Source organism: Malania oleifera, chromosome 12, assembly GCF_029873635.1.
Source record: "Malania oleifera isolate guangnan ecotype guangnan chromosome 12, ASM2987363v1, whole genome shotgun sequence".
NCBI lineage: Eukaryota > Viridiplantae > Streptophyta > Magnoliopsida > Santalales > Ximeniaceae > Malania > Malania oleifera.
Genome location: NC_080428.1, coordinates 66,566,783 through 66,578,903, shown reverse-complemented (window position 1 = coordinate 66,578,903; position 12,121 = coordinate 66,566,783). Strand labels below are relative to the sequence as shown.

At 37.6% G+C, this 12,121-nt stretch overlaps 1 protein-coding gene across 6 annotated transcripts in view; it reads right to left on the bottom strand.

The window, feature by feature from the left end:
- Window positions 1-258: 258 nt before the first annotated feature.
- Window positions 259-12,121, bottom strand: part of LOC131145008 (anaphase-promoting complex subunit 2) — a 42,741-nt gene continuing 30,878 nt past the window's right edge. For 2 of the 6 annotated variants that reach the window (XR_009133941.1, XR_009133944.1), the window contains 7 exons: window positions 3,271-3,390; window positions 3,022-3,110; window positions 2,866-2,947; window positions 2,143-2,334; window positions 1,300-1,368; window positions 993-1,211; window positions 259-711 (listed from right to left, as the gene is read on the bottom strand). Coding sequence is in view for 2 of the 6 variants with exons in the window: in XM_058094028.1 (XP_057950011.1) it covers window positions 1,089-1,211; window positions 1,300-1,368; window positions 2,143-2,334; window positions 2,866-2,947; window positions 3,022-3,110; window positions 3,271-3,390 (675 nt within the window). In the remaining 4 variants the exon portion in view is untranslated. Of the gene's footprint in view, window positions 1,212-1,299; window positions 1,369-2,142; window positions 2,335-2,865; window positions 2,948-3,021; window positions 3,111-3,270; window positions 3,391-12,121 lie in introns of all 6 variants that reach the window. The other 4 variants (XM_058094028.1, XM_058094029.1, XR_009133943.1 and 1 more) reach the window with 3 other exon arrangements.

Genomic DNA, 12,121 nt, shown 5'->3' with positions numbered 1-12,121 from the left:
GTGTAGTTGTATTTGATTTGGGCGGATGCGATAGGTGAGAGCATTAAAGGCTGAGAGTAAAATAGGCATTGCAGAAAAGAAGATGGGCATTGCAGAAAAGAAGAAAGGATTCAAACGTAGTAAAAAATAATGCATGGTCCCCGCCCTGTTGTAGGGACGTGTGCATGATATGGATATGCATGACATTGACAATCATCTTTTCCCCTTGCGTTTTTGACTTTTCACTTTTCAGATGAAACCACTGTGCGACAGGAGTAATTGTTTTTATCGGTTCATTTATTTGATTTCCTAACAGACTAATAATAAAATTACAATACAAAATCTAAATGCTTTCTTCCAGATGGTAACATCATGAAATAATAATAATAATAATAATAACAGAAACAAACTATTGGAAAACAATTCATTAGAACTCCTATGGATACGGTTGTTTTTACAGTGGCCATCCACAGGCCTCTATATGGTGCGGGCCACAAGAGTATTGTCTCATTAGGAGAATGCAGGGATGTAGCCTTCTGAAAATCTATAAGGACGGGCTTCCCACTAATGCAAGGAAAAGCACAGGAGGCAGCTTCAACGCGCAACAGGAATAGGAAAATGTTCAGCAGAGCATCCCAAGTAGGATTATCCCAATGTCTTCATGAACTCACATATGAACAGGAGAAAATATTAGAGCTGATAACAATCAGAAACTCTGAAATTGGTTTCTTCCTGTGCACATTCCCAACCACAAGGAAAGTTCCCAGAGAGCATCAATGTTTGAAATAGGATAGTAGCTTCAAACTAAGTGGGAAAAAAAAAAAAAAAAAAAGGAGCATAGTGGCTTCAAATATCAGCTTTGGACATATATTTGTATTTGCATATTTCAGTTTTTTTTTTTAAATAAGAATAATAAAGTTTACTTTAAGGAATATTCAGTAAGATTAGAGCATTTAATCTATACAAAAAAAAACTATACAATGATTCCCTGAAGTTTGAAAATAAAATCTCACCAGCGCAAGATGGCCACAGTTTTCAAATAGATGGATCTACTGCAGTTCATATCGTGATACCAACTTTCAAATGTGGCCACTTGTACTGCCAGTTGATTACTTCTTGAGAAAATACATTCCATCTCTGAATTCCAACTTCTCTTCTGAGACGAGACCTGATAAGAAGCTTTGCAGCTGTTGGAGTGATTTGTCATAAGTAGGATCCGCCACACAATAAATCTGCAGCAATAAGTAGTCTTCATTAAGTATTTGAGCAGTCTTGGTACCTCATTAATCATGATTACGGAGCACAATGAAATGATATTACCTTGAGAGTGTTATGAATCTTTTTCAATGCCATGCTTCCATAATTGGTAAGCATCCCCAAGATAAATTTCTACAATTAAACCAAAATGAAATCAGTCAGCACCGCCAGATGAATTTCCACAGAAAAACCAAGTGCCATTAGGAATCCAAATGAGGAACAGAACCGTCATTTAGCATTCACATAACCAGCAATTTTTCTTGGGAGGAAAAGTGGAGCAATTACATAGATACCAGCAAATTATATGCCTGAATATGATTTTTCTAACAGCGCACACATGAACAGCACTGCGGGTGGTGGTGGAATGATTACATTTTAGCTCTTAAACACTTTTTTTTTTTTTGGGGGGGGGGGGGGGGGTGGGTGGTGGAAGGATGCAATTTTTTTGTGCTCTCCAACTGATAAAAGAGGATCACGTTCAAACTCAGAAATTCCAAGCCTGACCTGACTCCACCCAGAGTGAGCCTTTACCAGGAAATCATCAAACCAATTGAATCATTTGATTGGCACTTGGTGATGAACTGCTTATAGTTTGTGTTTTTGCTATTTTATTCTCCTTTGTTTTTTATGTCCACTATCATCAGTCACAGAGGCGGACAAACTCCAGCCGAAATTTTTTTTGATAAACCTCCAGCAGGAAATTTAAAGTTGACAAGATAGAATGACAGCACTTGATACATGTTGCCAACTGATCACCAATAAAAAGAAGCCGAACTTCAATTATTCAATTGTGTAAAAAAATAACTTAGATCACAAAAATACAGTGAAAAAAGCCATTAAAGTAAATTTTAATTGATCATAAACAAAATAATTAGCCTTAAAAAGTTCTGCTTTGTAAAAACATACCTCATATACAGTCATCTCTTTATGTAATTGATCCTCAACAGAGGCTACAGATCTCTCTCTTTCCTCATCACCTGCCAGTAGCTCCTCACAGCTTGCGTCATTAGCAACATTTTTGTTAGCATCAATCATGCCATCCACAAGGGTGAATATGTGGTTACTGGAATCTGCCCCAAGTGATTCTGCAACAATTCCCTGGGCAAAACAAAGATGCATGGTGGCCATAAGATTAGTATAATGTTCCTTAAACTCTAGCTTGAAAAGACTTCTGCATCAGAAACTAAAACTGCAAAGGAATCTATTTTGAACAAAATTTATACCTATTTGAATAATTTGAACTAGTCCTTGCAAATAAAAAGATAGTCAAAATTTGAACCATTAATTGTGCAAATATTATGCAAGTGAATAAATCAAGACCATCGCCAATGTGGCTCTGCAATAAAGAAGCAAATAAGAATATATAAATCATCAAATTGGCAATGGTTTGACTGCTCTAGAGAGGGTGCCAAATGCTAACTTGAACCAAGTGCTGAACTCTAAAACCAGTAAACAAATGGTATTATGGTACAATATCCTTCAACAATATATGAGCAACCACAATAAGGGTTCGTCTAACTATAAAAGAATGCGTCAAGCGAACATGATTCTCTCTCAATTTAAAAATAAATCATCTGAACAAAGTGTAAAAGTAAAACCAAAAAATTTTTGAGAGTTGGCTAAATATACCTTGCTTATCCAGAAATTTATCCTACGGTTGAGTGTGTCCACGGGTACCCCAACAGCAGATGCAAGATTTTGGGAGGTCCAACTGCAAGCAAAAAACATTAACTGTTGTTACAATGAGTTAGAATAACAATATATAAAGATACTTTTTTAGGTTACCTTTTTTGATCTTGAAACTGCATAATAATTGCTGCATGCACAGGAGCCACTGTGAACTGCACTGATCTATCTTCAAATTGCAACTCCAACTAAAACAGATGGACATGACACAAAATTACATGTTTATCAAGTGGGGTAGGGATATTAGAAATAGAAAATTAAACAGAGAGACCCTGAGAAAACTTAAATGAATATTCATGAGCAGAAAAGGCCATGGAATACATAGTACAAATTTTTGAAGTGACAAACCTTGACAGTACCGAGATTTTTCTTCCATAGGAGCTTACGAGGGGTTTTAATTTCATTAAACCTTCTTGCATAGTCAGAAAGCAGGTTGTCCACAGGCCCAGTTATGTTAAGGTCCTCATCCTGCAATTTCTCTTCAGGGTCATTTAAGGCACAGTACAAGCTTGTCACTAAGAAGCAAACTACTCTGAAAAATATTTTGAGCAGGAAATATAGAGAGGGTCCGAGGACCATAGTTATAGAGTAGTCAATAATAACAGGATCTACTAGTTCCACATGAATTTTCAACTTCATTCAAAACTAAACCAAGCCCAACTAGCTGAAACCACAAAAACAAGTGGTAAATGTGAGTGCGTGCGTCTACATCTTTCAGGCAAATAGGAGAAAATTAAAATTCTGTAAAAAATTATGCAACATATTTAAGATAATCTAGGAAGCACCAACACTCATTTAAACTCCCAAGTGTCAGCATCCAACACGTGTTGGAAATTAAGAGGTCGTTTGATATTGTTGCTGTTTTTTGTTTTTTGTTTCTGTTTTTGCAGTGAAGAAACATATTATAAAAATGCATTTGTTTACATTGACACTTGACAGTTTTTCTATTTCTATTATTAGTTTTCAGTTCGCAAAAAAACTGAAAACCAGATTTTATGGTATGGTTTTCGGTTGTTTTGGCAACCTGTTGCTAGAAATTTAAATATTCAGAAATAAATTTTTTTTTTCAGATTAAATCATTCATTTTATACACTTTTAAATTAAAATTAAAATTAAACGATCATATGAATTTAAATATAATTAAAATAAAAATATACATACATTTTAAAAATGATGGAAAATAAAGCCAATTTAAAATATTTTTACTATTTTTTAATTTTCATGCACAATAAAATTTATTTCTATTATAAAAAAAATTTTAATACATATTCTTCTGCAATTTTATCATTTTAACCATGTTTTTATAATATTATTTGATTTAAAGACGAAAATGAGCACTTTTTAATTAAGCTTATAATTTGTTTTAGTTTTATAAATAATAACCAAATAGGCTGTTGGTTTCTGGTTTTTACTTTATGTTTTGGGTTTTTGGTTTTCATTTCTGATTTTTGTTTTCATAATTTTTTATAGTGATACCAAACGGCCCCTAATTTTATTGTTTTCATTTTTCGACACATTTGATACGTGGTTGGAACGTGTCTTGAACGTAAATGGTTGCATTTTGTCCTCTCTTCAACACAGTAGGTGTAACCTGAGGTAAAAAAAAATTGAGTTGAGAGATGTAGTCGATAGAGTTTGAGCCCTAGCTCCTTGCACCATTGGGCCTCCCAAGCTTCCGTTGCACCACTGGACCAGCAACAACAAGAGTAGAAGCGACGGACCAAAGGCAAAGGAATTTGTTAGAAGAAGCCTTCCCTTCTTCAGTTCAAGCCAACTACTATGTTGGGCTTCTCTTTTTTCCCTCCCTCCCTCCCTCGTTCCCTTTCCACTCACAACCCTCTCCCCTCCCAACACCCTCCAACACCCCCCCCCCCCCCCGCCTCCCCCCTCAAAAAGAAAAAAAAAAAATCCAGCCATTAGCTGCTTTTTGTTTATTTATTAAAATTTCTTGATAAGCCATTGCCTACCATTAGCTATGTGAGACAAATCAAAGCCTCTCGGCTATCATCAGCTATGTGAGAAAGAACAGAGCCTCTTGGCTATCTGCCCGATTGTTTCTCTATGTTCCTTATCTTTTTTCTTTTCTTCCCCCTTCCCTTGGATCCAGGTTTCAATGTTGATTATTCTCTACTATGAATGTAGCTAATGAATGTATAATCGTAGTTTGCACATGGAATTTATTTGTAGAATGTGCATGAATGATTCTTGAAAATCACCTCAATACTTTTCATTCAAAAGGAAAAACATACCTAAACATACATAATATCACATTGATTGATTAACATGCACAGCTGTGTCTTACTGCATTTTTTTCCCCCAAAATCTTTGCCATCTCTATAATGTATCATGTCGTATATGCTCGCATGTTGGTAACGCTGCTTCTTCTAAGTAAATAAATTTTCTTGTCGATGAGTTATATAATAGACCAAAAACCTTTAGTTATTCCAATCCTTTGTAATGCAACAGGGTTTTGAGGAGATATAAACTTCTTGAAGCCACCTAAAAAGTAGAAACTGGAAGATAAGGGTCAGCATAAGTTTAGCTAATTTGAATTCTTTTATTAGTTATGCTGGCAAGGCGTTCTCTCAACAGTGTCTTCCTCAAGACTCCAACTCGAGGCATAAAGAGCCAGTTACCAGGTGTCATCAACTATCCATCTTCTAACTAGAGTTGGCACGCTTTGCCCTCTTCCACTAGCTTTAGAAGGTTTTAGGCAACTAGATCTTTGGTAAGATTCTCCTTAATGTGCCCCAGCATTGTTGTGGTAACCTTACTTATTGTTGAGTGTGTTATTGTTTGTAAGGCCACAAGCTCAGCCTTTCTACTTAGTGTATCTGCGACTTGGTTCATCCACCCCGACTTGTGCTCAAATAAGAAATCTAACTCCACTAGGAATTCTTGCCAACAAGCCTTTTTTGGTAATAACTTTGGTTGTGTAAAGAAGTGCCTAACAGTCGAGTTATCTGTTTTCACCATAAACTTTGACCCAATTAGGTAACGCCACCACACTAAAAGCAATGTATCATTGTTATCATCTCCTTCTCTTCAACTATGTACTTCCACTCCGCTTCATTAAGCTTGTGGTTCCCATACGTAACAGGATGCCCCACCTATGACAAGACTCCCCCAAGGGCATAGTCTGATACATCTATATGTACCTCAAATGATGTAGGACGGTTCTAAGTAACCCTAGTCCTACGGTTGACCCTCTTTGTAGCGCACACACAATATCACAATCTATGGGAAGAATTGAACTAACCAAGCATGAACATCACAAACATATTCTAATGATCACAAGTTGTTAAGATTTTGAAAACGTATATGATTTGGTTTAAAAGCCCTTAGTTGATCATTTCATTCAAGTAATCAAGTTCACTTTAAAAGATGTTATATTAGAAGTCCTAGATCAAAAGTCCTAGCATACAAATCATATATCCCTAAGCACAGTACTAGCAAGCATGTTCATGTTGAAAATCTAGGAAGAGTCAAAGAGAATGAACAAGGTTTTTCAATCAAGGATTCGGGTAGAGTTTCAAGGCTTACAAGGTACTTTTAGGGGCTCACAAACAAGGAATTGAAATGAGCTTACCAAAAGGTTCGTAATGACAAACACCCAAGACACACGAGTACTCGATCACACCACAAACAAGCTTGTTGATCTTTAGGAATCTAGAGACAAGGATGAAACTTGAGGGGGGTTGTGGCTATGAGCTATAAAAGAGGAGTAGGTGTATAGTGTTGATGATGACGTTGATGTTTTCGTGGTCTCTCACCACCCAATCTTCGGGGAGACGTCACAGTACTCACTCACAAGGGGAGGAACAAGATTCGCAAGTTCAAGCAAAGGCTTCCTTTTCAATTGAAAATGCAAAGATCCCTTTTACAATACAAGTAATGGTATATTATAGACTTACATGAGCATGCGCATGACTTGCACATGGCAAGAAAATAAAAAAGTAAAATAAAACATTTAAAACAAAGGTAATGAGGTTCCTAGGAAATAGTTTGTCATAGGAAATAGGTGCCTAGGAACTTAAAACTAAATAAATACTTTTTGAAAAACCAAGACTCTTTAACTTGCAAGTTGTCATTCTCTTTCCAAACTAGCTTCCAAGAGAAGCTTCACTTGTTGTAAATAAAGTTCACATCCAATGATGGACCTTGGATGGTCGTCCACATGTCACAATATCCGTGAAAGATACTCGAAGTGCATGTCGATCCCCATCATCAATGGGTTTCATGATGTCCAAAAAAGCAAGCATTGAATCTTGCACATTGGCACCCTTCAAGTTGTCAAAGGCTCCTTGGCACTTCTCTATCCAGTTCTACCTATGACCGTTCTTCAATAGTTCTGTTAAGGGGCAGTTCTCCTTGCGTACCCCTCCACAAACTCTCAATAATAGTTGGCAAGTCCAAGAAAGGCACATAGCTCCTTCATTGTTGTTGGGATCTTCCAATCTTGAATAGCTCCTTCTTTAAGGAATTTGATGCTCCACTGAGCGAAAGAGCACTTCTCTCTTCACATAAAAGGTTGTTCTCCTTTAGTCTATTGAACACCTTCTACAGATACTCTTTATGTTACTTAAAAGTAGAACTGTATACAACAGTGTCATCTAACTATACCATGGGTACTCATGAAATACCTAGTTCATCAAGGTGCAAAATGTCACTGGCACATTTGTTGACTCGAAAGGCATCACCAAGAAATTCATATACCCTATACCGTGTCAGACAAGTAGTCTTCGACTCATCACCATCTACTATCCTTACCTAATAGCAGCCTAACCACAAGTCAAGTTTGGTGAAGTACTTGGCAGGATTTGGCTAATCAAACAAATCAATAATCAACGGAATGGGATACTTTTTGCACATAGTCACCGTATTGAGCGCACAATAGTCCACACACATCTGCATGCTCCCATTATGTTTCCTCCGAAACAATAGCGGTGCTCTAAACGATGTTTTGGAATGATGTATATAACTCAATTCCACTAACTAATCAAGTTGCTTTATTAAATCTACTAACTTTGGAGACACTATCCAATATGGCCCTTTAGTGAGTAGCTTCATCCATGGTAACAACTGGATTTCATGCTCCACATCTGGTCGTGGTGGTAAGTTATAAGGTAGTTTATCTAGCATCACAACTTTATACTCATCCAGCACAACTTGGATAGTAGTAAGCACCCACTCTACCACCAGTGCGGCATGTCTGTTCACCCCTTCTCAAACCCTTCTTGAGTTGCATGGCTGAGAGGAACTTCTTATCGTCCCCTTTCTTCGCAATGACTTGCACCAAGCAAGGGTGGTCACCCAGCAAACAAAGGGAACTAGAAAATGACATCAATACTAACTTAGACTCCCTTAAGAATTCTATTCCAAGTATCACTTGGAAATCATCCATCGACACTACTGTGAAATTCGCATGTCTCGCCCATTGTTCAAACTTCATAATGACTTGCTTGGCTACTCCCAAAGTAGGCTGAGCTACAAAGTTAACCGTTTTCATATGTCCTGAATCCTCTAAGTTCAAATTGAGTATTTGCACTTCTTCCTATGAGACAAAGTTATGGGTAGCTCCAATATCAACTATAGCACATATGCTCTTGTTGATCCTTAGATCCACATACATCAACCCTTTAGCTTGGATAATTTTTGATTCTTTCGTCTACCTCTCCAATGCATTGAGTAACCACATTGCACCCATCCTCAAGATTTTCTCATCCTCATCATCTTGCAGTGCCCCCTCTACAATGGAAGCTTGTAAGACTTATAAGGGCATTTAGCAACTTTATGAGGGCCTTGACATAAGAAGCATGTCATCTTACCCTCACCACTGGGCATGTTAAATGATTGAGAAGACAAAACTTCCTTTGAAGTTGATGTCTTGGTGTCAGCTTTCCCATTTTTGAGTTTGACTTTCTTAAAAGACTTTCCGTTGTTTCCACCCATGCCACTCTCTTTGAACATTGTGGAACCCTCGCAAGTGCAGTTAGTCAAGTGTTTCACAGCAGCTTGTGCAGCAAACAAGTCTAAAACTTTTTGTCAGTGAAGTTCTGCCATTGCCCATAGTTTCGATCCCTCAAGAAAATAAAACAACTTTTCCTTCTCTAACATGTCCTAGGTATCTAACATCAAAGCAAAGAATTGTTTGACATACTCCTTGATTGTATCAATGTGCTTAAGTTATTACAACTTACATTGAACATTGTATTCAACATTCTCAAGAAAGAATTGGGCGTTGAGCTCTCTTCAAGTCTGCCCAACAATCATTATACAATGTCCATTTTCTATCTCATCATACTTGGTACACCACCACAGCTTAGTGTCACCTCTCAAATACATTGTTGCCATGGATACTTTCTCCTGCTCTAAGTCAATCCTCATTGCACAAAAGTATTGCTCCATGTCAAATAAGTTCTCCAACTCCTTAGCATCATAGGCAGCCCCATATGTTCTAGGTTTTGGCACATTTGTTCTTCCATACTCCATTTCAGTAGTGCCGGAATTTCCTATAATAGTAGCCATCAAGCTCATCTTTGCATTCAGATCAGCCATCTGGGCTTGTAAAGTTTCTACTATCGCATGGAGGTCCTCTCACATCTCCACCATAGCAACCTATTGATGTTTTTGTGATCCCTTCAATGCATCAATTTGTCAACAAATTCAAACATGTCCATGGACATGTTATTGGTTGTCTAAGCCTGCACCTCTAGTGCCTCAATTCTCTCGATATTGGTTGCATAGTCTTCTATTGAAGCTTCACACAATCCCACTATATGAAGCAATTGAATTCACATAGCAATTAACCAAGCTCTGATACCAACTATCATGCACCAAACACTTCACATCTTGTGCAGGGCCATGCAACACTAACTAAAGCACTCCTATTTAACTAGTCAGCTGAAGTATACCACAGTTTACCACAAGACTCTCACATCAATTGAATGGAAAGTAAGCGGAAGTAGTAAGCAATTCATGGAAGCAAATGACAAGCATGCGGTAAACACTAAAGCAACGTAATTCATTAACACCACCTTTGTAGGCAACGTGTGTTTAAGGAGGGAGGTAAGTAGATTAAATATGTTTACAGAAGCTAGTGAGTTTTACAAGAATGATGGATGCTCATCCTCATCTAAAGATCTTTATATGCTACTTTAGCTTTGGCACTAGGAAACATCAAAATGTCCTAGGAGTCGTACTCCCATTAGACACAAAGGCATTGACACACTTTCATTTAAAAACCTATACTAGTATTTACATGATGATAACTCATCCCATGCACACAAGACTAGGGGTGTGCATAATTCGGTGAAAACCGAATTAATTGAAATAACTGACTAAATTTGGTTGATTCGGTTTGGTTTTATATTTGGGTAAAATAGGTTATTTGGTTTTCAGTTTGTGATGGAGAAATGTAATTTCAATTAACCAATTTAACCAATTTATATAACTAATTAATAATTAAATATAAATTATATACTTTATTGTTAAGTTAAACATTTTAACAGTTTAAGTTTAAGTGTTTAACCGATAACCCAGTTAACTTAACCCAAGTTACCAACCTACCCACTCCACAGCCCACACTCGATAGTCGGCACTCCACTCTTGCTCATTCCAGTTCCACAAACAACAATCCACATTCAAAATCCACGATACCAGTTCCAATGTTCCACACTTTGCCTTGGGGAATCAGGGTTCCCAACTTCCCATTTGGCCATTCCAAATTTCCAAGTTCTAGGCTTCCAACCTCCAGTAGTCCATCCTCCTGTAGTCCAGCCTCCAGGTTTCCACCCACCAAACTCCAATCCAGCCGTCCAACGTTCATCACTCCATCGAGTCTTCGAGAATCGAGACTTCGAGCCATCAGAGTCCAGGCCCTCCACCCTCTAGCATCCAACCATCCAGCTCTGGCTAGCATCCACGCGATCGCTGACCAACCAGCTTCCGCCCTCCAGCAAGTCAACGACCACACCAACCAGCCAACCTCCGGCCCTTCAAATCCAACTTCAGCAACCACTCTGTCAATCCATTGTGCTCACTACTCACCCCTACTCCAAATCCAAACTTCCATCTCACCGTTCGACTAATTGGCTTCGATATTGAGAGTAGAAACTTCGAGAGTTTGAGTCGCCTCGCCCTTGGCCCCTCGTCGTCGCCAATCACCATGTTGTTGCCCTAGCCCTAGCCGTGAGCTCGTGACCGTTGCCCTAGCCCTTGTTATGGCCGTCACCTGAGCGCCTCTCAGACTCGGAGTTTCGAGTTGTTACAAGTCATTAGATTTGAGATTTATGCCATTTCTGCATTCTGTATAATTAATCTTTGTCGCATATGGATAACCTAAGAACTGGTAGTTGTGATTTTTGAATCTTGTGCTGATTTTTGTTTCAAGCTGCTTTAATATTTGTTATCCTAGTTGGATGAAAAGTTTCAAGTATACTTTAGTAGTGTTTTGAATTATGTGTGATTTGTGTGAACACTGGTTGTTGTTTAGTAGCTGCACTAAGTCTAATGACAAAGAAGAGCACTGTGAATTGTGATAATCTAAAAAATTTCCAATACATCAAGGGTTTGTTTTAAATCTTCCCCTCATGTGTAGTTATAATTGAGTTCAAGGGAGCTGTCTCAAGAATTTAGCATCCATCCTTGCACAAAAGTGGCTACAATCTTTCCCATTAGGAAGTTAATCTTTTTAGAATTTTTGAAATCAAGATCTAGAGTTAACTTGGCTTGTAAGAGAATATTTGGGATGATAATCTTGGGATAGAGTTTCTCATGAAAACTAGTGGAGATTCATATCATGGATTTCACCCATTTTCTTTCTCTATATTGAGTATAAGGAGTGGCTCTTGGTCCTCTTGGATTCATTTTTTGACTTAATTTTTGGGTTGGAGAATATTGTTTTTTGCGCTAAATTCCTTCTTATAAGGATTGTTTTTATTAGGTTTTCACTTTTGCTCGCACCACAATGATATGGGGTGCAAAAGAGCTTTCTTTGCTTCTTAATTTGTTAGATCCTTTTTAACCTTTGTACGAAGTGGAGGTTAGCATCTAGACTTTGGATGTCTTTGTCTTATTGTCCCATAAATTTTTTATTCTCATTTGCTTTGTTCTCCATATCATTTTTCTCTTACTAAGTGTTTGCAAAAACCGGAAAATACCAACTACAATCAAGGTTTTTGTATAAATTATTATTCTT